Source organism: Mus caroli, unplaced genomic scaffold (assembly GCF_978045245.1).
Source record: "Mus caroli unplaced genomic scaffold, Mus_caroli_1 scaffold_4, whole genome shotgun sequence".
NCBI lineage: Eukaryota > Metazoa > Chordata > Mammalia > Rodentia > Muridae > Mus > Mus caroli.
In genome coordinates this window covers 109,639,878-109,667,593 of record NW_028227259.1, presented here as the reverse complement: position 1 = coordinate 109,667,593, position 27,716 = coordinate 109,639,878, and the positions used below count along the sequence as shown (strand labels likewise).

Sequence of the window (27,716 nt, the reverse complement as noted above, 5' to 3'; positions counted from 1 at the left end):
AGCAGGGCCGGGGGAGGGTATAGGGAACTTTTGGGATAGCATCTGAAATGTATATAAAGAAAATATCTAATAAAAAAAAAGGAAGAGAGGACTATTGAGCAAGAGAAAGGGGGTGGGAGTCGGCAAGCAGCCCCTTTTATAGTGAGTCAGGCCCACCTGGCTGTTGCCAAGTAACTGTGGGGCAGCCCAGAAGAAATGCCAACTTTGACAGTTCCTATTTTAGAAAACACATGTTTTAAACACTAAAGCTCTTCTCTAAGGAAGCATTGGGAATTTGTTATACTCATGGATTGTGTCATTTCCACTGATAGGGGCCTGGGTTTACTGTGTTTTATCTGTGCCAAGAAGGCTGGAGGACACTGTAGATGGGTTCCAAGGAAAGAGAAGGTAAACACATTTCACAGTAGAGGCCTGCTGTCCCTTGGCTGTAACAGAGTATCTCACTGACTTTTCTGATAGCCAGGAACCTCTGACCTCCCCCCCACCCCTCACCCTTGGTTAAGTTAACATGGCCTTATTCTACTTTACTTTCAGTTTTGTTTTTTCCTACAGCATGTGATTTTTTTCCAGTGTGTGTATGTGTGTGTGTGTCTCTGTGTGTGTGTGTGTTTGTGTGTGTGTTCAGCTCACATAAAAGAGGAGCAAAGAGAGCAGGAGGGAGGAGAGCAGAGGTGATCCCTAGGAGGCAGCAGCAGCTGAGAACTGCACTTGGACCTGTGCTGTGGGACCAGGTACATTTACTTTTCCTTTCTTTAAGGAGCAACTTAGTCAGGACCTCAGCTTGATTTCCAAGTCAAAGTGGCAACTGAGGGAAGGGGAAGGGAGGCAGGTTCTGAGCTCTCTGCTCTGCAGGGGGCTGTGGCTGGCTTTAGGTCTAGGAAGGTCAGATTCTTTCCTCTGAAAAAAGACAGATACAAAGTGGCAGCCTGACACTCCTGGCTGCCCTGCTCTGTTGGAGAAGCTGTGGGAAGAGCCCTGGTCCTGCCTCAGCTGGGACCACAGCAAGAGCTCCTTCCCTGGTTCACAGGCAACTGTAGGCAGAGGAAAGTCTTTCTGTGGAGGAACCCTGTGAAGAAAATTCAGCACAAGAGCTTGGCAAACCTCTATCAGGAAATAACTTAGTTCCTACCTCACTGACTTTGTATTAAGTGTAAGAAAATAGTCCAGTTCTGTCTTGATGTTTAGGTTTTCTTTCTTTCTTTTTTTTTTTGTGAGATATAGAGATCCCATGGGCTCTGTGCAATTTGTTTGGGGTGCTCTTCTTATCTCATTGAAGGGACTAAGCTGCAGAGAGACTGTCTTGTGGAATCAAGTGACTTCTGGGGACTGACACATTCTTTGTCCTTGGCATAATGTCCTGAGGCTCATCTGGGACTAGAGGGCAGAGCAGGGCAGGCAGGCTATGTGTTGTCTGACCTGCAGGGGTCTGTGGCTGGCTTTAAGTCTATGAAGGTCTACAAGGTAGTGTACAGTAGTTAATTTTATTCCCTTCTCTGGCTGAAAAATATTCTATTGTGTGTGCTATCAGACTGTGTTAATGTATGCATCTATTGGTGATCTGTTGGTGGGAGACTGTGCTGTTTCCGCATTGTGGGTACTGTGAACACAGCTGTGATGAACAACACAGCTCAAAGGTCCATCTGAGTCCTTGTTTTCTAGTTTGTTTGTGTTGAAATCAAAGAAGAGCTGTTAGACCAAATGTAACTAGTCATTTTCTGAGAAACCAGGACTGTTTCCCATGAGGTAATATTCTGTGTTCTTAGCTGCAGAAGACTGATACCTGAGTTGTTTAAATTCCGGGTTACATGGATTTGTTTTTGCTTTGTGTGGTAGCTGTTCTTGTGTGGTAGCTGCCCTTGTGTGGTAGCTGCCCTTGTGTGGTAGCTGCCCTTGTGTGGTAGCTGCCCTTGTGTGGTAGCTGCCCTTGTGTGGTAGCTGTCCTTGTGTGGTAGCTGTCCTTGTGTGGTAGCTGTCCTTGTGTGGTAGCTGTCCTTGTGTGGTAGGTAGCTGCCCTTGTGTGGTAGCTGTCCTTGTGTGTATGAAGTGATGCTTTGTGGTTTGATTGGCATTTCCTCAATGTTTTTCAAAGCCCTGTTATAATGAACACTGGGTCTGAAGAATTATTGAGCAACAAAACCAAGTAGCTCTTAAAATAACCTCATTCGTCCCTAAATTGAAAACATACACAAAACTAAGCAAGCAATTTCTAATAATATATATGTTAGCTTAAATCAAGCCTCAGCCTCAGTAAGGTTTAAGAAGCCAAATCACACTTGATCATGTGACTATAGCCTTTACACCATGTCTCTCAGCCTGGCGAAACAGAAATTGTGTAATGAAAAGTTTCTTCATTTTGCATCCAATGTTTCCCTGATAAATAAAGCCTGGTTGACATTCTGTTCTGGGAACAGAAACACTTCACCTTTCACCCTGGTACTTCCCAGTTTGTACACTCCATCTTTTTCAAATAATAATATTTTAATTTTATATTTTCTTTTACAAGGTGATTAGCAACTACGAAAACTATCTTGTGTGCTCAGGGAAGTTTGTAAGCCTTCTCGGCAGAAATAACAACCCAGCGATTTTCTCAGTTTAGAACTGAGTTGTCTGTTATGAATTGTATTGCTACTTTGTTTAAGATAATAACCCTTTATCACACATGTGATTTACAGGTCGTCTTCACCCATTCTTGGGTTGCCTTTTTACATTGTTTAGAGAATCCTTTGGTGCAGAAAAGTCCTTAATTTTATAAAGTTTGCTTTTTCTATTTATTTGCTCATGTTGAGATTTTGTTTTTTTGTTCCAGAAATAATTCCTACTTGAAACACAAGTTAGGTAAAACTGAGATCAGGATAGCCTGTTGCAATTAAGCTCTTTGTTGCTTCCTGCAGACAGAACCTGTGTCAGGTGGGGTGGAGGCAGTAAAAAGTCAAACAAGGATGCATGTAATTCCCACCCTTTATTCAATTGTATATCTCAGTGTTTGTGTAACTCATGGGATTTGTTCACAGTTTGTACATAGTTTCAGCCATATAAAAATCTATTCATGGAGATACCAAAGGCTGAGAGGCTACTAGTCTGCCATTTTGCTGGTTGTTTGCTGGGTTGACCTTGATGGAGATCACTATGGTTTGAGTTTTATTACACTGAACTAAAACTTTATAGATGAGAGCAGCCCATGTGTTATCAAAGCTTCTTTGGAGTTTTGAAGAATAATGAAGAGAAGCAGGGCCTCTGTACTGCAGATGTGAACATTCAGGCTGCCAGATGAGGCTAGGCACTGCCAACAGGAAACCTGCAAAGGTCACCTAGGGATTGGTCCTAGCCACTGAGCTATTGGGTGTCAGTGAAGCAGAGAATGACCTTACACTCTTTCTCCTATTATAGATTCATCAACGTTGGCAGGTTGCTATGACTCAACCACAAATGGCTCCCATTTGTCTTGTGAAAAATCACAATGAACAGCTGTTGGTGAATCAGGAAGCCATAGAGATTCTGGACAAGATTTCTCAGCCAGTGGTAGTCGTGGCTATTGTTGGATTGTACCGTACAGGGAAGTCCTATTTGCTGAACCGTCTGGCGGGACAGAATCATGGTGAGTGGCACGCTGTGTATCAGCCAAAGGTTTGACTGTCTCTGTCACATTTCCTTAATTCTTATTCCCAATTATAACAATGGACAGCAGAACTCCTTTTTAGCAAAGCTACCCTCTCATGCTAAATTGAATCCCTTCATTACTGCTCCCCAATAATCTCTCCTGTGCTCTTCCCTTCCATCTATTAAAGAAAATCTCCCTTCTGAGTGCTCAAGATGAGGCCTTTTCTGATGCCCAGAACAATGGGATCCTGCGCCTCAGTTCCCTGTCTCCTACAGCAGGTTATCCTTTCTCAATAAGATATTTCCGTCAGGATAGAAAGTCTTTGAATACTTAACGACTTTAAAAATCTCTGATAGGGAGAGATGGAGAGTTGGTCCAGTGGATAAGAACACTGGTTGCTTATGTTGGCAAAGTTTGGGTTCTCACAAACACATGGTGACTTATACTTCAACCTGAGAGGAACCGATGTTCTTTTTTTGTTTTTTTGTTTTTTGTTTTTTGGCTTCAATGGGCACCAGGCATGAGCAGTGTGAACTTATATACATGTAGGTAAAATTCTAATGTTCATAAAATGAAATAAGTAAATCTCAAAAATTATTTATTTAGAAATATATGTCTTGAAAACACTTTAAAAAGAACTTGATATCCTTTTATAGCCACACACTTTTGTCTTTAATCATTTTGAATGCAAAAACTATGATAACTATTTCCTTTTTCTATTTTTTTTGTATCTCTCTGTTGGAGTCCATGCCATTTCCCCACCATTTGCAAAAACACCTTTAGGTTTTTTTTTGTTTTTGTTTTTTTGTTTTTTTGTTATTGTTGTTGTCTGTTTGTTTCCTTCATTTTTGTTTGTTTTTGTTGTTTATTTTCTTTTTTTCCTCCCTCCCTCCCTCCCTCCCTCCCTCCCTCCCTCCCTCCCTCCCTCCCTCCCTCCCTCCCTTCCTTCCTTCCTTCCTTCCTTCCTTCCTTCCTTCCTTCCTTCTTTCCTTTCTTTTTTGAAAAGTTTTGTTGGTTGGCTTGGCTCTAGCCATGGGGTCCTAGTGGCTCTCAAAATACCGGCAACCCTCCCGTGTGTGTCTCCTACCTATTGGGATTGCAGGTGTGTACAACCATGCCTGCTCCAAAGACTGTGCAGTTTCCTGAGCACTCTATGTTTTCTGCCTTGTGGGTGCCTCTTAGTTCCCATCTGGAGCCCTTGTGTGGCTTTGTTCTCCTGATAAATGTTCCTTATAACTTGAAATGAATGAACTATAAAGGAAGACCTTCTTGAGGGGAGACGGGGCACCATTTCAAGTGCTGAGGTACAACACTCCCTCCATTCTGCTGCTATATCCAATCTTCACAGGCATAGCTCCCTCTTTATACATTTTTGAGGCTGTGACCAAAACACTCAAGAAGTAACCTTAATGAGGAGGCACTTATCTTGACTTAGATTTTACTCCATTGTTCTTGGTTCATTGATCTTGGGACTGGCTTCACAGAAGAGGCAGGCAGAAACTGAGGAAGGGACTGGAGACTGAGTTATAACCTTCAAAACCCCTTCTCTAGTTACCTACATCCTCCACTGGGCTTCAAGTCCTAAAACCTTCAGAATCCCTCACAATAATGCTGGCAGCTTGGCACTGAGGTTTTAGCACACAAGGCTGCCTGTGCAGGACACTCACATCCTGACTTTCCTTCTCCTCTCTTCCCTGCAGGCTTCCCTCTGGGCTCCACCGTGCAGTCTCAGACCAAGGGCATCTGGATGTGGTGCATGCCACACCCCACCAAGCCAGAGCACACCCTGGTCCTCCTGGACACCGAGGGCCTGGGGGATGTGGAAAAGGTAGGATGAGGCTAGGGCTGGCCCTTCTATGCCCTTGTTATCTAACTATGATGTATGTGTGAATTCTGACTGAACTGCAACCAGTGATATAAAGAGTGCTATTTTTAGTCTTCAGTCTCAGAGAAGGTTGGTTAGGCATATTCTGACAGGCAAAATATGCTTTTATTTTTTGCCATTTGGGCAAATGATTTGATTCAGTGTGATAGAAGTTTATTCAACAGTTAAAATTCTTGTGTTTCAGGCATAGTACTTAGATTTTAATGAACAAACTAAAGGTTCTCATTTCCAAGAACCCTTCTAGTTTCACTGATAAACCAATCTGTGTACTCCAATATAGTCCAGGAACTGGAAAGAATCAGTAGGGAGAGGCAAGAGCTACCATGGCCCAGCCTCTGAGCTGTCAGTCTCCAGAGGAAGAGCTATGGCTGGAACTTCTGACCTAGTCTGTGCTGGGTCAAGGATGCTGGGTCTCCATTCCTGTTGCCTTTCTATTCCTGGAAGTCTTCCCTGGAAGCCTTTGTCATTCAGAGTGCTGGTGTGTGAGTGCAGTTACCCACCTGTACTCAAAGCTAGAGGAACAAGGTCTTCTGTTTTGAAAGGTGACCCAGGCAGCACAGTACCACTTCTACTAGGAGCAGTGAGGTGTAAGGATGCTTTGCTGAGAAGGTGGGTGGCATCTGCCCATCTGTGTGGGTGAAGAATGGCTTCTGCCCTGTCTTCTGAGATTCCAAGGGTGTGTTTTGGGGATGCGGTTAAGGAGCTCTGTTTACATTTTTGAAAGATATATTTTTCTTATGTGTAGTGTATGTTTCTACTTGTGGTCATGCATGTGAATACAGGCATCCCTGGGGGTCAGAGGCCACAGCTGCAGTTACAGAAATTAGAAGCTGCCTGATGTGGATGTTGGGAACCAAACTCCAGTCCTTTGGAAGAACAGCAAGTATTCTTACCACTGAGTCATCTGAAGAACCCTCAGGTTTACATTAAAAAAAAAATAGTAAAACTTATCAACAGTCCAAAGGGAGGGCATACTGGAAATTCTTTTTTATTTAATTAAAATGTTTTATTGGTTATTTTATTTATTTACATTTCAAGTGATATCCCCCTTCCTGCTTTCCCCTCTAGAAACCTCCTATCTTCTCCCCCTCCCCCTGCGTCTATGAGGATGCTCTCCCACCTACCCACACACTCCCACCTTACCACCCTGGCATTACCTTACACTGGGGCATCATCGAGCCTTCATATGACCAAGGGCCTCTCTTTCCATTAATGTCAGATAAGGCCATCCTCTGCTACATATGCAGCTGGAGCCATGTGACCCTCCATATGTAGTCTTTGGTTTGTTGTTTAGTCTTTGAGAGCTGAAAAAGAACTACCAACACCACCATAAACAACAACAATAACCACAATAACAATCACAATAATAACAACAACAATAATAACAACAACAGCAACAAAACAATCTACAGGAAAAAGGGTTTCTGTTGTGTTCCTAGAGATATAGCCTATATAAAACAATCCAAGTTTTTTTCTCCTGGCCACTTAATTCCCAGAAATAACAAGTGTGAGACTAATTATTTAATAAATGCTTGGGTCACAAGCTGCAGTTTGTTCTCAAACTTGCTTAACTTATTATCCCAATTATTCTATCCTGTGTTCACCTACATGGCTGGTCTTACCTCTGCTTGTCTCCATCCCTCTCCTCATTATCCCAGGATGTATCTCCCCGTATTCTAACTTGAGTTGAACTAAGTAGCTGGTTAACGTACATCTCCTCCTCAGATTTCCAGGCACATTCCTTGACTATTCCCCAGAATTCTCTCTCTCACTGCCAGATGCCCCACCTCCTATTTCCTGCCTCAGCTCATTGGCTGTAGGCTTTTTTTTTTTTTTTTTATTGACCGGTGATGCTTACTAAGAGATTCTACAAGAGCCCATCAAGGCAGTCATCAGGATCATGAGGCAGTTGGTCACATCTCCTCTACAATTGTGAAGCCGAGGAAAAAAAGCTGTGTTCAGTTCTCTTCCTCCTTTCTCTTCAGGTTGAGACCCAGCCAATGGAATCAGACCACTCTTCTTTAGGATGGGTCTCCCCATGCTATGTCATCTAGACAACCCCTCATAGAAATGCCCAGAGATTTGAATTAAAATTCCATCAAGTCAACAATGAAGATTAGCCATTAGTTATGCATAGAAATGGGATCTCTGGATCATACCCATTTTTACTTTTATTATTTTAGGAAACGTTCTAACGCACCCCAGAGTGTGTATACCAATTGGTGTTCTGTCCAACAGCACACAGGGTGTGTTTTTAAACTCCCTTCATCAAAACTTGTTATCTGTTGTTTTTTTTAGTGGCAGCGGCCCTAAGATGGTGATGATGCCCTTCTCAGTTTGACTTCATTCCCCTGAGGGTTGATGTTGTTCACTGTCTGTTTGTAAACTCATCAACCACTTGTGTGCTTTCATTTCAAAAACATACATTCAAGTCTTTCTCATATTTACTGGGGTTATTGGATTGGTGTTGTAATTGAATTGCACGCTAGCTTTATATGTTTTGAATGTCCCCTGAAGACATGTGGTTTGCAAAGAATGCTCTCCTGTTCTGTTTTGTATTTTTGGTTGGTCATTTTGTTTTCTGGAGAGAAACTTTTTAGTCAGGTTCTGTCCTACTTGTCTAATTTTGATTTTGTTTCTTATACTTTTTGTGTCATAGCTAACAATGCTGTTATCCAGATTAATGACTAGAAACCCAATTTTACTTCTCAGTGTTTCAGGCTTTCTGTTAATTTTAGCTTGCACACATATCATTATTCAAGTTGGGGATGGGCTTGAAAGCATACACTTTATTCAGGGTGAACCAGAGGGTATATATGGACCTTGGAGAATGAGAATGAGTTTCAGCGCAAATGAAAATCATTGGCTAGGGTTTAAATTTCTTTGATTACTGCATTTGCATGGAGAGGCAGTTCAGGAATCCCAGGTACTTACTGGGTGGGTTCTGATGGGGTGGGGGAGGAATTCTGTAGGTCTGCCAAAGACTGCTCAACCTTCCTCAGGTCGAGGCTGTGGGGAGTAGGGATCCCCAGATAAGGTCAGAGAAGGGGAATCCCTGATAGTTAAAGAAGTCCTCCATTTTGCATCAGGCTCCAATGATCTATCTTAAGGAAATTACCCTGTTCTTAAATCCTGATTTGTGGAATAACATGCACACAGATGTTCATAGGTCTTGGGCTTAATAAGTCCTGTAGGACTCTAACCGGGGACATGGTTTAGTTTCCAAATCTGGATCACAGTCCTGGTTGATAAATCCTGGGCCATATGCTCAATAAATTATCCCTGTCTGACTGTGACCAGTGTTCATGTGGTTTGTCAGATGACTCCATTGACATCAGCATTTTCTATTTCCATTCATTTGACTGCAATCTCATGATACCCTTGTTGTTAATAGCTGAATAGTATTCAATCATGTCAACCAACCACATTTCCTTTATCCATTCTTTCTTTCAGGTATATTTAGGTGGTTTCAGTCTCTGACTATTCTGAATAAATCTGCCATGAACATAGTTGAGCAAAGGTCCTTATGGTATATTGGAGCATCTTTTGGTTATATGCCTATGAGGGGTATAGCTGAGTCTTGAGGTAGAACTATACCCAGTTTTCTGAGCAACCACCATATTGATTTATGATGTGGTTGTGCATTTTTATACTCCCACCAGCAATGGAAGAGTGTTCCCCTTGCTCCACGTCCACACCAGCATGTACTGTCCCTTGAGCTTTTGATCTTAGCCATTCTGACTGGTATAAGATAGAATCTCAGAGTCATTTTGATTTACATTTATTGATGACTAAGGACATTGAACATTTCTTTATTCCTCTGTTGAAAATTGTCTGTTTAAGTCTATACCCCATTTTTAAAATTAGGTTATTTGTTTTTTCTTTCATGTTTAATTTCTTGAATTCTTTATATATTTTGAATATTATCCCTCTGTCAGATGTAGGGCTGGTGAAGATCTTTTCTCATTCTGTAGGTTGCCATTTTGTCCTATTGATGGTGTCCTTTGCCTTACAGAATCTTTTGAGTTTCACGAGGTAACATTTATTGATTGTTGGCCTTAGTGCCTGAGCTGTCCTTGTTCTGTTTAGGAAATTATCTCCTGAACCAATTTGTTCAAGGATATTCCCTACTTCTATTAGATTTAGTGTATCTAGTTTTATGTTGAGGTCTTTGATCCTTTTGGACTTAAATTTTATACACTTTTTGCATTCTTCAAATGCACCATTTGTTGAAGATGCTTTCCTTTTGACCATTGTATGCTTTTGGTTTCCTTGTAAAAATCCATGTGTCTGTATGTATGGGGATTTATTCCTGGGTCTTTGATTCTATTCTACTGATCAATCTGTTTTTATGGCAATACAATGGTTTTTTTTTTTTTTTATTGCTCTGTAGTACAGCTTGAAATCAGGAATGGTGATACCTCCACAAGTTCTTTTATTGTAGACAACTTTTTCACTATCTTGGGTTTTTGCTTTTCCATATGAATTTGAGAATTGCTCTTTAAAGGTTTGGAAAGAACTGTGTTGGAATTTTGATGTAAAGTGGACTCAATCTGTAGATTGCTTTTGGTAAGATTGCCATTTTCACTTCGTTAACCCTACCAATCCATGAGCACTGAAGGTCTTTCTATCTTCTGATACCTTCTTCAATTTCTTTCTTCAAAGACTTAACATTTTTGTCATACAGGTCTTTCACTTGCTTGGTTAGAGTTACAGCAAGATATTTTATATTACGTAAGACTATTGTGAAAGATATTGTTTTCCTGTTTTATTTCTCAGTCTGTCATTTGTATATAGGAGGGCTACTGATTTATTGAAGTTAACCTTGTTCCCACCCACTTCATTGAAAGTGCTTATCAGCTGTATATGTTCCCTAGTTGAATTTTTAGGGAAACTCATATACACTATCATTTCATCTACAAATAATGGTGTTTTGGCATCTTCTTTTTCAATTTGTATCCCATTGATCTCCTTTAATTTTCTTGTATGTAGAACTCCAGGTACTATATTGAATAGATATGGAGAGAGTGGACAGTCTTGTCTTGTTCCTAATTTTAGTGGAATTGCTTTAAGTTTGTCTTCATTTAATTTGATGTTGTCTATTGGCTTGCTGTATATTGTCTTTATTGTGTTTATATATAAGCCTTGTATCCCTGATATCTCTAAGACTTTTATCAATGAGATGATGTTTGGTTTTGTCAAAGGCTATTTCCAGCATCTAATGATGTAATAATATGTGTTTTCTTTCATATTGTTTATATGATATATTACATTGACGGGTTTTTGTATGTTGAAATATCCCACATCTCTGGGATGAAGCCTACTTGATCATGGTGGAAGACATTTTGATGTGTTCTTGGCTTAGGTTTTCACGTGTTTTATTGATTATTTTTGCATTAATGATACTAGGGGAAATTAGTCTGAAATTCTTATTTTATTGAGTCTTTGTTTGTTTTAGGTATCAAGGTGATGGTGATCTTATAAAATGAGTCTGGCAATGGTCCTTCTGTTTTCATTTTATGGAATAGTTTGAGGAGTGTTGTTATTAGCTCATCTTTGAAACTTTGGTAGAATTCTCCATAAAAACCATCTGGCCCATTGATGTATCAATTTTTTTCTGTTGTATCTTTCTTCCTGAGATTTCCTTCCATCTCTTGTACTCTGTTGTTGATGCTTGCATCTGTCCTGACTCTTCCCTAGGTTTTCCATTTCCAGGATTCCCTCAGTTTGTGTTTCCTTTGTTGCTCTATTTCCATGTCTTGAACAGTGTTATTCATTTTCTGTTTGATTGTATTTCCCTGTATTTCTTTAAGGTATGTATTCATTTCCTCTTTAAAAGCCTATATTATACTTACAAGATTGGGTTTACAGTCATCTTTTTGTGCTTTGGCTGTGTTAGGATATCCAGCGCTTGCTGTGGTAAGATAGCTAGGCCCTGGTGGTGCCATATTGCCCTGGCTCTTTCTGGTTGTGTTGTTATGCTGTCCTTTAGCCATCTGGTTGTTCCTGGTGTCTGCTGGATATTCCTGCTGCTGATAGGACTCCTCAGGGAGGCAGGCAGAGACTTTGACCTGACAGTGGAGCTCAGGGAACAGCATGCACCTCACCTCTACTGACTCTGTCCCAGGTGTACACAAGAGTGGCTCACCTTTTATGTATCCCATCATTTGAGAACTTGCCTATGTTTAGTTCTATCCAAAATTTTAAATTGGGCCATTTATTTTCTTGATATTCAGTTTTTATATTGGATATTTTCTTTATACACATTTTAAATGTTATCACCTTTCCCAGTCCCCCCCACCCCAGAAACCCCCTCCTTTTCCCATTCTTCTGTGAAGGTGCTACCTTCCCCACCCACCCATTCCTCCTTCCTCACCCTTCCATTCTCCTATTCTAGGGTGTAGTGCCTTCACAGGACCAAGGGCCTCTTCTTTCATTGATTTCCTACAAGGCCATCCTCTGGTACATATGTGGCTAGAGCCATGGGTCCCTCCATGTGTACTCTTTGGTTGGTGTTTTAGTTCCTGGGAGATCTGGGGAGTCTGGTTCGTTGATATTATAGTTCTTCCTATGGGATTGGTAACCCCTTCAGTTCCTTCATTCCTTTCTCTAACTCCTCCATTGTCAGTGTTGTCAGTCCTATGGATGACTGTGAGCATCCACCTCAGTATTTGTCGCTCTCTGGCAGAGCCTATCAGGAGACAGCTATGTCAGGCTTACAAGGGGGAAGAAAATACTAACATGAGCAAATATGGAGACAAAGTGTGAAGCAGAGACTGAAAAAAAAAGGCCATCCAGTAGTTGCCCCGCCTGGGGATCTATCCCATATATACAATCACCCAACACAGACACTTTTGTGGATGCCAAGAAGTGCATGCTGTCGGGTTTTTTTTTTTTTCTGTATATATTTTGGATACTAACCATCTATCAGACCTATAATTGTTAAAGACCTTTTCCTCTTCACAAAGCATTATTTATTTATTGTTTTTCTTAGATTCTGTGTGATCTGTGTCCTGTTAAGGAAGTCTTCCTGTGCAAATGACTTCCAGTTTATTTTCCCCTCCCCTTGCCTATGAAATTCAGAGTACCTGATCATACATTGAGATCCTTGCTCTACTTGAAGTTTTTGCTCTGTGTAGGGTGATATAGATTCTACTAAGTTTCTCAGGCTGACCTTACATCCTTTCTTTAATCAGGTAAAGGGCTTGTGCACCTCCTATTCTGGCCCCACAGAGTACCTAGAACAACAAGGCCACAGAACTAGCCCAAGTCCCTTCTGAGGAGTGCTCTGCTCAGCCCTATTCCTTCACATATCTTCCAGGGTGATCCTATGAACGACTTGTGGATCTTTGCCCTCAGCGTGCTTCTGAGCAGTACCTTCGTCTACAACAGCATGAGCACCATCAACCATGATGTCCTGGAGAAGCTGCAGTATCCTTCTGGGATCTGAGCCACCATGTTTCATGGAGTGCTCTGGAATGAATATGGAGTCACTGCCCTTCCCTGTCACTATGTGGCTTTTGATGGGGCAGAGCAGAGTGTTTAAGATGATTTATTTTAATAAGAGAATCATGAGAGTGTGTGCATGAAGTCCCTTTTCCTTAGCCAAGTGCCAGTTATGTCACAAAACTCACTGAACTGATCAGAGCAAAGTCTTCTCCAAATCCTGATGGAATAAAGAATTCCACAGAGTTTGTGAGTTTCTTTCCAGATTTTGTCTGGACTGTTCGGGATTTCACACTGAAGCTGAAGTTAAATGGGGAAGACATCACAAGTGATGGGTACCTGGAGAATGCCCTGAAGCTGATCCCAGGTACAGGGAGGGCTGGGGTGGGCAGGCTGTGGAGGGAGGGTTGGGATTGGAAGGGTGGGGGCAGGGTGTCATCTGCTGAATGTCTCCCATGCTCAGTAGAATCCTTCCTGTTCCCAATGGGATGGAGGTCTGCAGAAGTGCTGATAGGTCTTTGGCTGATAACTTTTGGGAAATGGTGTTTAATTTCATTTGGGAAGAGTAGAGCCCATAGCACAGCAAAGTTATTCAAGGTGACATTCTTTACAGTTTGTACTTTAGCATCTAGAATCAATGAATGCATCTCGAAGTCCAGGTGTTTGTATTGTCTTTGTGTCTGCTTTTCTTTAAGAAACCATTGGCTTCCCAGAGACATACATCATTCTCGTCATGCAGGAACATCGGTATTTAATGCTGCCTTGATTACGTTTTCTGTACAAGCAGCTGTGACAGATGTGTCTTCTCAGGCTATGCCTCTTCCATAGTCAGTATGGTTTTTTCCTGAGTCTATTTGACTGTTATAGCTTCCCATTTTAATTCATGCTACAGTGTCAAGATCAGTTACATTCATGGTTTGGAAACTATTTGCATGGGCATTGTCAGCATGAGTGTGAAGCTGATGGAGCGTTGTGAGTCACACCAATTCTGGAATGCTCACTGCTCTCATTTTCTGTCTGCTTTCTCTAAACATTGGACATATAGTTGGTAGAGACCAGCCTGGGAAATCAGTGCATTTATTCATCTAGCAGCATTTCCTAAGTAGGCATGGTCTTATAATTTACATATGATCTGCAACTGCTGTTTAATTGTAAACAGTATGTCTCTGTGTAGCCTTAGCTGGTCAGTAATTTCTATGTAGACCAGGTGGGCTGACCTGAAGATCACAGCATATATGCCTCTGCCTCCTATGTATTGGGATTAATGATATATGACTAGCTTTCTCCCTCCCTCCCTCTTTCCCTCCCTCCCTCCCTCCCTCCCTCCCTCCCTCCCTCCCTCCCTCCCTCTCTTTCTTTCCTTTTGTTTTGTACTTTTGTACTTTTGTTTTTGGTTTTCTTTTTGGAAGACAAGATCTTACACTGTAGACTCTGCTACCTTGGAATACCCTATGTAGATCATACTAGCCTCAAACTCCTGCAGATCATCATAAATTTTTTGATGAAAAAGGTTAACAACACTGTATACAATTTTCAGAAAACACTTCCTTGTTGAACTTGAGCTTTGTAACTGGATACTATAGAACACATATAGGTACTATGGCAATGGTTACTCAGTAGAGGAGATGAGACATCTGTCACCTCACGTTGCTAACTTTCTGTTGACTACTAAAATTGATTCAGGAAAAAAATCCCAAATATATGAGCCAGGCGGTGAATCCATGCTTAAAGTGCTGTCACTCAAGTGTGAGGACTGGAGGTGAGATCTCCAGAATTACTTCAATGCTGGGTGGACATGATAGTCTATCTTCAATCCAGTGCAGAGGCCGAGGACACAGGAAAACTCTGGAGCATGATGGGTAGCCAAACTGGCTGTATTAGAGAGTTGCACTTCACCTGAGAGACCCTTCACTAATAAGGTGGAGAATGACTCTTTCTACATGCACCCACACTCAAGCAGACATGCATACATACACATCACACACATACACAACACATACATACACAGTTTCATCAAGTTCTATATTAATGTTTCTCCTTAGCTCTCTAGACTTATGTATCCTACGTGTGTCCATAGCTCCTCCTTTCTTCCTCACTATTACTTTCTATGAGTGTATATTTGACTTTTACAAAAATGAGTTCTGTTTAACTTTAAAGTAGTTCTTCATCGTTAATTATGGAATTGATCTTAGATTTACCAATGTTGCTATTTTTAATACTTGATTACCCTTTATTTGTTGGGTTTTTTTTTTTTTTGGTCCCACAAATCTTTTTCTACAAGCAGTGATTAGGGTAGAAATCACCTTGATCCTCCTGTTGTTCAGTCAACAGGACACCACAGCTACAGTATGCTTGACGCCATGTTCAGGTCTATGGATTTCAGCCATAGGCTTCTCCACTGAAGTCAAATAACTCCTTAAATATTTCATCAGACTTCTACCAAGTACAAACTTGTTATACCTTTGCCATGCAAAGAAATGTTGCAGGATATGGTAAAGAGTTTGTAAGTGCAGAACATTTCACATAGACCAGGGCCTCCTTCATCTGTTCTCTGTGCTTAGACAACTCCTGTTCTTTTGTGTTTTTTCCAACACTAGGTAACAATTCCAGAATCCAAGCATCCAATTTGGCCAGGGAATACATCAGACGTTTCTTTCCTAATCGGAAGTGTTTTGTCTTTGAATGGCCAACTCATGACATAGAACTCCTACAACAACTTGAGACTATCTCAGATGATCAACTGGATCCTAAGTTTCAGGAAAGAACAAAGGCTTTTGTTTCTTACATCTTCACTTATGCCAAGATTAAGACCCTCAAAGAGGGAATTAAGGTCACCGGGAATGGTGAGGTTTTTTTGTTTACAAATCAAACTTCTTTATAGAGTAGTATATGCTGAACTTATTATCATGCAAGTTTTTAATTCTATATACAATGGTAGTATGCATGCATCCCAATTCTAAAGTGTATATATTTTATAACTGTAGATTAGAAACCTTTCTTTAAAAATGGAGACCATATCACTAGTATTTACAGCTGCAACATACCTGTATAAAATTCTCAACTGATAATAAAATCACCAGTGAAAAGGTACTTAATATATTATAGAATTTGTGTTTAAACCACTAAAGCTGATACCTTCTATTTTTACAGGGAATGTCTTGTATGTTGCATTTTAGAACGACTATGTGAAATATAATATGTATATTTAAATACTACCAATATAAATACTAGTCTGTAAAACAAACCCATATTTTTTAGAATTAGCTCCAGAAATAATGTTACATACCTTTCCTTGTTAGTTCATGCATTTGTATTCATTCAAAGTATTAAATGCAAAATTATATTTTCATAGACAGTTGAATTTATTAGGTGAGGATGCATATTAATTTTTTTAACAATCTGAACTAGAAAACCAAAGAAATGAAGTGAGAATAGGACAAAAAAACTGATAGCTTGCTGAAGGAGGTTGTGTGTGTGCTTGTGTACATGTGTGTCTGTGGGTGTGCATGTCTAGTTGTGAGAGATTTAAAATATAGTCTTAAATTCTTGCATCCCATTCACTTATACCTCTTATTTATCCTTTAAATCTCCTGATTAACAAAGGACTGGGGATTCTGGTGACAACCTATGTGGATGCCATCAACAGTGGAGCAGTGCCTTGTCTGGATGATGCTGTGACAACTCTGGCCCTGCGTGAGAACTCAGTAGCTGTGCAGAAGGCAGCTGACCACTACAGTGAGCAGATGGCCCAGCGACTGAGGCTTCCCACAGACACGCTCCAGGAGCTGCTGGATGTCCATGCAGCCTGTGAGAAGGAAGCCATGGCTGTCTTCATGGAGAATTCCTTCAAGGATGAAAATCAGCAATTCTTGAAGAAGCTGGTGGTAATCTGTTGATGGCATTAACTGTCATGGCACTACCATTTCAAGATTGTAGTGTTGATGAGCCTTCATTGGCCATAGGTGCATTTATTATTCAAAGATATGTGCTTCAGAGCATCATGAAGAGTATAGTGATGAACGATTGCATGTCTACTCCCCAAATTTCCAGTATTTTTAGTCTAGTAATGTCTAACAGATAGAATAATGAGTATATAGTATCCTAAATCCTTTACCCAGCTAATGTTTGTGGACTGTGATCCTGCCTAGGACATCTATAGTGCATCCTTGAAGCTGCTATATTCTTGTGTTCCTAAGACACTGTTTCTCACTGGAGTCTCTGTAGAGCCCACTGTTCTTCTATTGCTCCTTGTTATATCATTTTGTTCTTGAAGATAGAATTCCAGGATTGGACAACTACAAGGAACCAGAGATGGTAGGATGTACCCCATCTCTCTGTAGAAGGTCTTGAAGACCAGGAATGCCAATGCATTTAGTGTGGGCTTCCCCATCTTTTTGAGTCCCGTGAGGACTTATTACCCTGGAATGCTTTCTCATGGGGAATAGGTTGGCTCTTCTATGACGTTTCTTGGAATTATATCCCTTTTGTTCCTTCAATTGTATCAGATCTCTGTACATTTCCATTGTAGGAATTAATAAGTGAGAAGAAAGTGCTTTTCGTGTTGAAGAATGAAGAGGCATCTGATAAATACTGCCAGGAAGAACTGGATCGACTTTCAAAGGATTTGATGGACAATATCTCAACATTTTCTGTTCCTGGGGGACACAGGCGCTACATGGACATGAGGGAGAAGATTGAGCATGACTACTGGCAGGTTCCCAGGAAAGGGGTGAAGGTGAGGAGCAGGGAGCAGGGGAATGGCATGAAGGTGAGGAGCAGGGAGCATGGGAATTTGGTGAAAGTGAAGTGCAGGTAGCACATCAATGGGATGAAGATTAAAAGCAGGGAGCCCAGGAATGGGGTCAAGGTAAGGAGCAGGGAACATTCTGAGGCTGTGAATGGGGTGAAGATGAACATAGTGAAGATGAGGAGCAGGTAGCACGGGAACTCCATGCTTAGAGGAATGAGAAAACATGAAGATAGCCTGATACCTTTAGCTTTATGTTGGTGTTGTTGACCAAAGCCAGGGCTTTGCTTTGCAAGGCAAGTGCTTTACCTTGACCATGGTAGGTGCAAAATGGCTCCTTTTTAGTATGAATTGTTAGAAATATTCTCATAAAGCATTCTGAGTGATAACTCTATATTTCTGTCAGGATGGTCTACCTGTGGAGTAGTGACAGTAATAATATAGCTAAAATATTACTGTTATTGCCAGTGATACCATTTTAAGTACTTCTTTTAGACCTTTCTTTAGTTTTTTAAATGCACTGAGCAATGCCTCCACTACTGTGCACATTCACACATCTCTCCCACAAGGCTTGGGAAGGTAAAGTGATTTGCTTATGAATACACCCAGCAAGAGAGAAGGACTTGGCTTATACTCAATCATGCAGTATTTTACAGTAGAATACAATATCTAAAGGCATCATAGATAGCAGCATGCACAGCTGCACATGACATGGATATGCTGTATCTGAGGAGATGCAGGCATCTCTAGTTGAGGTTACTGGAGGGAGCCACAGGTCAGGAAATATCCAGGGCCACTGAAGAGCTTGGGCCATCTGCAGGCTTCCCTGTGGCATTTGACAATGAGGTACAGTGAGGACTATGTTGAGTCTCATGGTTCCTCACTCTCTCAGGATTTATCAGGGTTCTTTGCACCCTCTTGGTCCTACAGGCAATTGATGTCTTCCAGAGCTTTCTCCAGTCACAGGCCATCATTGAGAGTTCCATCCTGCAGGCAGACACAGCCCTCATTGCTGGGCAGAAGGCCATTGCAGGTACAGCAACATGTCTCTTTGCTCTCAGCAGAGGTCAGACTCCTACCATGGCTTTCTGATAGAAGCCATAGTAAACCCATGCCAAGAGCATTAGCTTTCTATCTTTCTGTGGATGCTCACCCTGGAAGTCACAGGCAGTCCTGGCTGTGTGTCAGTCACATGGGCACAGTCTTCTCCATTACCTTCGAAACATGCTCCCCAAGTGTGGACCAGAGTTGAGTCTGGTTTCCTATGCTCCTTTTCATATTTGAATTGCTCTCTGGGTTCTGGAATGTTGACATTTTATTTGAATCATTACTTTTATTTCTCCTGAATCTTCCTGGGTCAGAGGAGCATGCCAAGAAGGAGGCAGCTGAGAAGGAGCAGGAGCTGCTAAGACAGAAGCAGAAGGAGCAGCAGGAGTATATGGAGGCTCAAGAGAAAAGTTACAAGGAAAACCTAGAGCAACTGAGAAGGAAGCTGGAGCAGGAGAGAGAGCAGCTCATCAAAGACCATAACATGATGTTGGAGAAGCTAAAGAAGGTGGGGCTCCTTATCCTCCTGTTGGTTCTAGTACCCCAGGCTGTAGGAGAAAGTTGTCAGCCAGGTCATGGGAAGAACACAGTCATAATATATTATTGCTAATAGTCTCTCCACATTATGTGTTATGTTTCCTGTAGACTTTGAATTTTGCTCTTAATGTAGACTCTGGGGACATCAGGTTTTCTGTTCCCCTTTCAGGGTTTTATGACTGCAATGGTTTGGCTTACAGACTTGAGATATTTAAAAATGATCTTATGAGGTTTCACTAAACAAACTTCCCAACCAAGCAATATAATAATGCCAGAAACTGATCTGTCTTGGTTGTCCAGATCATCAGGCACCTGACTGCACCCCACAACCCCTCCCATCCCACTCCAACCTCCCCAGGATGATCTATGCTGCATAAAACTGAAGGAAATGTCCAGTTTAAAGGCACAGTGACCTGATAGTTTCTGCGGGTTCTGAAGCTGTGCCCAGGAAAGACAGCCTCCTTGAAGAAGTACAGGACATTGGAGCAATGCCCATTGTCCAGCTGCAAGTGAAATGGTAATTAGCTTCTTCATCATCCAATGAGTTGCCTTTGTCTGCACGATAAATTTGCCACACACTCTCCATGGATTGAGCTCTCCTCAGTCAGCCCAGTGGCATTTTTGTGGACATGAGCCTAAGCACATTTGCACAACTTTGCTATCATCGCAACTGAAACAAACATAGTAGATGAGGATTAGTAAAATTTCAACTCTCCTTCCTCATAATGTGTAGGTCTCACTTTGGTGCATCTTCTTCATGGTAAGGGAAAGTTTTTAGATACTCTAAAGATCACTTGCTATGGTTTTCTTTCAAATTGTAAGCCATACAATGTTTGAACTTGACAATAGTTATTTTTCTGTCATGTTCACTGTTTTAGGAACAAAAGGCTCTCCTTGAGGAAGGCTATACGGAGAAAGCTGAGGAAATGAGAAGAGAGTTCTATCTACTGATACATAAAACCAAGGATATGAAACAAGACAGTGATTTTTTTGTGGACAGTGTTGTAAGAGATCTTGCTTTATTTCTTTCCTATTCACTGATTGAAAAGGGTATAAGCGGCCTTATTTCATTCTTTAGGAGGAAATGAGAGACTGTGATATACAGTTTGTGTTATTTGAAGCTGCCTGTTTTCCATTTTCACTCTGCAGAGAAGATTAAACATAAAAAGTGCCGATTAGAGGGCATCTGTGCCCCACACAGAAGACATAGAACAGCTCCTACGTGTCTGCACAGACAATGCTTGCCTTTAGAGAACACATTTTGAAACCATTCCTATGGAAACTATGCATTTAGTCATTACATGCGATCACTGCTGGCCAATTTAACTGAAAATCGAATAAGCTAGGAGACAAGGTTTTCTGTATTCTTATGAGGACCATTTAGCCCAGGATAGGTTGTGCGGGATTGTCTCAGGTTAATATGGTAGGGAACCCATCCTATGGGTGGGCAGCACTGTTCTTGTGGACTGAAGACTCAGAGAAAGTTGAAAACAAATGGCCCTACCACTTGTAGCTTCCTGACTATGGATGCCATACAACAAGCCAGCCTCGACTTCTCTCAGAATGCATTCTCCAACCTTGATAGAATGTATCATCATGATTCATGGACCACAACAAACCCTTTCTTAAGTTGGTTTTGTGAGGGTATTTCATCTCAGCAAGAGGAAAAGTCATTGATATCATAACTGTGATAATCCCGGAATCTACTTAAACATCACTTGTTAGATTGGCAATGAATTTTAATATGACTTGGTCTTGGAGTACTATATAGTCAAGAAACAATGTCAGTCAAGCTATCTGTATAATGATCTAAATTGAGCTAAAGTATATCTTTAAAATAAAGTCAAAACACCATACAACTGTGCGATTATTATTAGAAATGCTACTATCATGCCAACATGCAAGAACAAAAATAAAATGTCCTCTGGAAGATTAATAAAAAGCCTAATCTACTGGCTTCATCTTGGGAAAATAAGTTGGAGTCAAAAGTTTAACGGATGCATGCATTCCATGACATTCTCAGTCTTATACATTTCATGAAGAGTGCCGGGAAAGCAAATTTACATTAGTGATAGTGACAATAATTTAAAACTCACCACTGCAGGATGAAACATCTGCTTCTAGGAATGGCATAAGCCACTAGAGGGAACCCATGACCAAGACTTGAGTACCAGGAAACATAACATTTATAGATCAATGATGTTTTCTTTGAGGCTTTGCTTTTTAAAAAATAATTTAAATAATGCATTTTATGTAAACCAATATATCAAAATATTATTTCCACAGGCAGTCAATACAATTTATGCATGCTGTTTTTATATCATATTTATTTATTTGTAAAGTAGCAGGGAAACTGTATTAAAAGAGAAATGATTGTATAGAGTATAAGAGAGTCCATGGGGCACATGGGAGGTGGACAGCTCAGAATTGGCTCAGTGGTCAAGAATGCACAATGCTCATCCAGGGTAGCTCGGTTCCTGGGGCAGGTAACAACTGCCTGTAAATCTAACTCCAAGGGATCTGACTTCCTTGTCTCAAACCCAAGGGCCCCTGGTGCTTCCATCACATATCCCCAGCTTACACGTATACATACTTACAAGTATGATTTAAAGGAATACACTGTTAACATTGATAATGGGCTGTATGAATAAAGAGACCCAAGGACCCTTATTAGTGCATTAATGAATATAATGTATTTAGAGTATACCCACCCCCAGCTCCACTAAGTCACCGTCATATTCCCCTCCCACCTTCATGTCTCCCCCTCCCCTACCTCTTCCTCTTTCTTCTTACTGTGAATAAATTAATGCTGGCCTCATGTCCCTGGCATTAGACACCATCTACCAGACCATGGACAATTGATCATGACCAACACCCCCATAGGAAACACACTCTCCATCTCCTAGTGACCAGATATCAACTGCTAGTAGTTCCTCAGCTAGGGGTGGGGTCTCATGAGCTCACTGCCTCTCCATACTGGATGTTGACTGGCTTGGTCGTTGTGTATCTTGTGCCAACAACCATAGCTACTGTCATAGCCCCGTCATATCCAGAAAATATTGTTTTAGAACAATATGACCTGTTTTTTAAAGTACTTACATTTATTATTTCAAAATTAAAGTGTAGACATTACTATGATTTCTGGAATCTTGGAGAAGCTTACTTCCTCTCTCTTCATGTCTTATAAGATGTCATGTTCAAAAGAATGAACTGTGTAAAGGAGAGATCTTGGTGTTGTTTTATTGGGATCCATTTTGTTTGCTTCAGTGAAAGCCTGCCTGCCAGATTTCTTGGCTTGCTGACTCATGGAACAATAAGAGGAAATACACATGGGGTTCAAGGAAGGGGATGAACATTCTATGAATCTTGGTATAAGGAACAGGGAAGCCTCTGGATGGGAACAGATGTCCTGTGTGTACATCACCCATTGTTTCTGCTACCTTGTGACTTTGTTTCCCACAGCACTGAGAGATATAAGAAGGCTAATAAAATAAACTCGAGGCTGATGTGGTATTCACCTTCAGGCTTCCCAATTCTAATTCTTGTCTCTGAGTCTTCTTTCTGACTTCCTAGAATCATCCTCACTCTCTGTTCAGAGGCTGCTTGACTTTGGGTTGAAGGGACAGGCACAGCCATTAATTTTGGTAGTGACTTTGTTGAGGTGGCCAGAAACATGTCCTGTCAAAAGTAGATCCATGGATGGGGAAGGAGAGTTGCAGACATGGGAACATTCAGAAAAAGAAAAAATAAAACTACAAAAAAACATTGACCAAGTATAATGTCAGATGTGGTCCTCACTAACGAAAAATTAAACATCAGACCTTGTTAATATTTTAGATTTTAGTCTGGTGACTAAAAATGGTTTTGAAAGAGTGAAACTACAAGAGCTGAAACAGTGTGCTAGGTTGGTCAGTACATGGACATTCAAGCCTATGTAAATGGCAATATTAGTTATGGGAGAAAAAATAGGACAAGTCAAATGTAAATCACCAATGAGGAAAAGAAGAACAGTGGCTTTACTGGGGATAACATGAAGAAGTAGAATTAATATCTACAATGACTAAGACACTTCAAGGGGGAAAGGTGAAGAACTGTGAGCTGTGAAAGCAGAACGTGGGGCTGCTACCAGTGTTCACATGGAATGAAGGAAGAATTTCCAGGGTTTGTTTTAGATAATTTTCAGAAAGCAAAACCACCAAGGGATGCAGACGTTTCTATAGAGGCCAAGTCTAAAAGAAAGAAGTGTGCTGGTATGACTATCTTCCCAAATGCAGAGAAGGCAATTGTGAAAGATCTATCCTGACTTCAAACTTAACAGTCTTTAAAGACATAGGAAGTGGACTCATTGTGAACCCTAGTGTATCTACTGAGATGTCACCAGTTCTTTAACATATACACTTCACATCTCAGTCAGGAGTGTGCACTCACACACACACACACACACACACACACACACACACACACACACACACACAAACACACACCATTTCTGACTTGCTGGTGTGGTAAACAGAGAATATCTCCAGCTGGGTCTCAGCAGACTTCTCTAAGAATGAGGTAGGCAATATCAAGCAAATTTTACTTTTTGTTACTACTATTCAGTGGACATTAGGTGCAATTAAACATCTGTTGCCACCTCAAGACATAAGTGCTACTTATAGCAGTTGAGGACATCCTACCTGGCCAGTGATTACGGAGAGCATAGCTATATGTATATATTAAACTGAGTTATGTTACAGGGGATGATAGTGTCCCCACCTCAAGACTTGTAGTCTAACAAAGGTGTTTGCTTACTAATTCAGGTTTAACAAGTTTAAATGGAATAAAACTGATTGCCACAGACATCCAACAATTCATTGGGAGTGGATTTGAACTCTTGAGAGTCATCTGTCTCTGAAAGCAGAGAACCAGTGCCACTCTGAGAAGTGTGATGTCATCCCTGGTCTCTGATGCAGGAGGTCTGGATCTTTCAGTGAGTTCTTGTCTGTAGACAACAGGAATAGCAGCAGAGGCTGAGGCAAGAGCCTGTGCCCAGGTGTGCAATTATGAGACAAATGCTGAAGCTCCAGTGAGCTCTAGCTAGAGAGAGAAGCCTGAGGCTCTCCCTTCTCTCAGATTTAGATACTTTTTCTCAGGTTTAGTCTGTGCTTGTTCAGTCTTTTTTTTTCCCTGAAAAGTTCTATGTATTCGTTCATTTTTGTGCATGCACATGTATATACATGCCACAGTGTATGCTGTTCCAGTCATAAGACAGATTTAAGGATCACTTGGGTCCAGATTGTCTGAATGTGAACATATAAAGGAAGTAAGACCAGGCAGGGAAAACTGTCCCAGCCTAAGCCCTCTGCAGATGCTTGTCACAGGTTTCTAGGAGTTCTGGGTGCTACAGTGGTCTTTGCAGCCTGCTGCCTGCTTCTTCCTTCTGTAGTGCAGGATTTTGCTCAGCCAGGGCTTTTGTTTCTTTTGATGTGGCTACTGCTACTGACAAAGGATGCTCTGTGGTTGGTTTGTGGAGCTTCAGCCTACCTCCCAGCTCTCAGAAAGGTGTTAGAAAGCTCAGGGTAGCGCTACTGACTGCTTTTTTCTGCTTTTTTTTAATGGGGTTATTTGATTTGCTGGAGTTCACCTTCTTGAGTTCTTTATATATATTGGATATTAGTAGCCAATCTGATTTAGGATAGGTAAAGATCCTTTCCCAAACTGTTGGTGATCTTTTTGTCTTATTGATGGTGTCTTTTGCCTTGCATAAGCTTTGCAAGTTTATGAGGTCCCATTTATCGATTCTCAATCTTAAAGCACAAGACATTGCTGTTCTATTCATAAAAATTTCCCCTGTGCTTCGAGGCTTTTCCCCACTTTCTCCTCTATAAGTTTCAGTGTCTCTGGTTTTATATGGCACTTAGATTTAACCTATTCCTTAATCCACTTAGATTTTACCTTAGTACAAGGAGAAAGGAATGGATCAATTCACATTCTTCTACATGATAACCGCCAGTTGTGCCAGCACCATTTGTTGAAAATGCTGTCTTTCTTCCACTGGATGCTTTTTGCTCCCATGTCAAAGATCAAGTGACCATAGGTGTGTGGGTTCATCTTTGGGTTTTCAATTCTATTCCATTGGTCTACTTGTCTGTCCCTATACCAGTACCATGCAGTTTTTATCGCAATTGCTCTGTAGTACAGCTTTAGGTCAGACATGGTGATTCCACCAGAGGTTCTTTTATCCTTGAGAAGAGTTTTTGCTATCCTAGGTTTTTTGTTATTCCAGATGAATCTGCCGATTGCCCTTTCTAATTCGTTGAAGAATTGAGTTGGAATTTTGATGGGGATTGCATTGAATTTGTAGATTGCTTTTGGCAAGATAGTCATTTTTACTATATTGATCCTGCCAATCTATGAGTATGGGAGATCTTTCCATCTTCTGAAATCTTCTTTAATTTCTTTCTTCAGAGACTTGAAGTTCTTATCATACAGATCTTTCACTTCCTTAGCTAGAGTCATACCAAGGTATTTTATATTATTTGTGACTATTGAGAAGGGTGTTGTTTCCCTAATTTCTTTCTCAGCCCGTTTATTATTTGTGTAGAGAAAGGCCATTGACTTGTTTGAGTTAATTTTATATCCAGCTACTTCATTGAAGCTGTTTATGAGGCTTAGGAGTTCTCTGGTGGAATTTTTAGGGTCAAATATATATACTATCATATCATCTGCAAAAAGTGATATTTTGACTTCTTCCTTTCCAATTTGTGTCCCCTTGATCTTCTTTTGTTGTTGAATTGCTCTGGCTAAGACTTCAAGTACAATGTTGAATAGGTAGGTAGAGAGTGGACAGCCTTGTCTAGTCCCTGATTTTAGTGGGATTGCTTCCAGCTTCTCACTATTTACTTTGATATTGGCTACTGGTTTGCTGTAGATTGCTTTTATCATGGTTAGGTATGGGCCTTGAATTCCTGATCTTTCCAAGACTTTTTATCATGAATGGGTGTTGGATTTTGTCAAATGCTTTCTCCACATCTAACGAGATGATCATGTGGTTTTTGTCTTTGAATTTGTTTATATAATGGATTACGTTGATGAATTTCTGTATATTAAACCATCCCTGCATCCCTGGAATAAAACCTACTTGGTCAGGATGGATGATTGTTTTAATGTGTTCTTGGATTCAGATAGTGAGAATATTATTGAGTATTTTTGCATTGATATTCATATGGGAAATTAATCTGAAGTTCTCTATCTTTGTTGGGTCATTTTGTGGTTTAGGTATCAGAGTAATTGTGGCTTCATAGAATGAGTTGGGTAGAGTACCTTTTGTTTCTATTTTGTGGAATAGTTTGTGAAGAACTGGGATTAGATCTTCTTTGAAGGTCTGATAGAACTCTGCACTGAACCCATATGGTCCTGGCCTTTTTTTGGTTGGGAAACTATTAATGACTGCTTCTATTTCTTTAGGGGATATAGGACTGTTTAGATCATTAATCTGATCTTGATTTAATTTTGGTACCTGGTATCTGTCTAGAAACTTGTCCATTTCATCCAGGTTCTCCAGTTTTGTTGAGTATAGCCTTTTGTAGAAGGATCTGATGGTATTTTGGATTTCTTCAGGATCTGTTGTTATGTCTCCCTTTTCATTTCTGATTTTGTTAATTAGGATGTTTTCCCTGTGCCCTCTAGTGAGTCTAGCTAAGGGTTTATCTATCTTGTTGATTTTCTCAAAGAACCAGCTCCTTGATTGGTTGATTCTTTGAATAGTTCTTCTTGTTTCCACTTGGTTGATTTCGCCCCTGAGTTTGATTATTTCCTGCTGTCTACTCCTCTTGGGTGAATTTGCTTCCTTTTGTTTTAGAGCTTTTAGGTGTGTTGTCAGGCTGCTAAGGTGTGCTCTCTCTAGTTTCTTTTTGGAGGCACTCAGAGCTATGATTTTTTCTCTTAGAAATGCTTTCATTGTGTCCCATAAGTTTGGGCATGTTGTGGTTTCATTTTCATTAAACTCCAAAAAGTCCTTAATTTCTTTCTTTATTCCTTCCTTGGCCAAGATATCATTGAGAAGAGTGTTGTTCAGTTTCCTTGTGAATTTTGTCTTTCTATTATTTATTTTGTTATTGAAGATCAGCCTTAGTCCATGGTGATCTGATAGGATGCATGGGACAATTTCAATATTTTTATATATATTGAGGCTTGTTTTGTGACCAATTATGTGGTCAATTTTGGAGAAGGTACCATGAGGTGCTGAGAAGAAGGTATATCCTTTTGTTTTATGATAAAATGTTCTGTAGATATCTGTTAGATCCATTTGTTTCCTAACTTCTGTTAATTTCACTGTGTCTCTGTTTAGTTCCTGTTTCTATGTTCTGTCCATTGGTGATAGTGGTGTGTTGAAATCTCCCACTATTGTGTGAGATGCAATGTGTGCTTTGAGCTTTACTAAAGTTTCTTTAATGAATGTGGCTGCCCTTGTA

At 40.6% G+C, this 27,716-nt stretch overlaps 1 protein-coding gene across 3 annotated transcripts; it reads left to right on the top strand.

Annotated features, from left to right (window-relative positions):
- The first annotated feature begins 637 nt into the window (after positions 1-637).
- Positions 638-22,799, top strand: LOC110294282 (guanylate-binding protein 6-like). Of its 3 annotated transcripts, none has more exons than XM_085836956.1 (11): positions 638-731; positions 3,388-3,595; positions 5,299-5,426; positions 12,805-12,914; positions 13,100-13,296; positions 15,527-15,772; positions 16,533-16,813; positions 17,458-17,664; positions 18,607-18,709; positions 19,038-19,231; positions 20,139-22,799. In XM_085836956.1, exons 2-11 carry the CDS (start codon positions 3,412-3,414, stop codon positions 20,346-20,348), a joined length of 1,860 nt encoding a protein of 619 aa, XP_085693082.1. In that variant the 5' UTR covers positions 638-731; positions 3,388-3,411; the 3' UTR covers positions 20,349-22,799. The 3 variants fall into 3 exon arrangements, with proteins under 3 accessions (XP_085693082.1, XP_085693081.1, XP_085693083.1); XM_085836955.1 differs by lacking the exon at positions 638-731 and adding an exon at positions 1,379-1,461; XM_085836957.1 differs by lacking the exon at positions 638-731 and adding an exon at positions 1,723-1,743.
- Positions 22,800-27,716: the final 4,917 nt, after the last annotated feature.

Coding starts and splice junctions, on each gene's coding strand:
- LOC110294282 (XM_085836955.1), top strand. Junction 12,915..13,099: donor GATGTCCTGGAGAAGCTGCA/GTATCCTTCTGG, acceptor GCCAAGTGCCAG/TTATGTCACAAAACTCACTG. Junction 17,665..18,606: donor TTCCCAGGAAAGGGGTGAAG/GTGAGGAGCAGG, acceptor TTGGTCCTACAG/GCAATTGATGTCTTCCAGAG.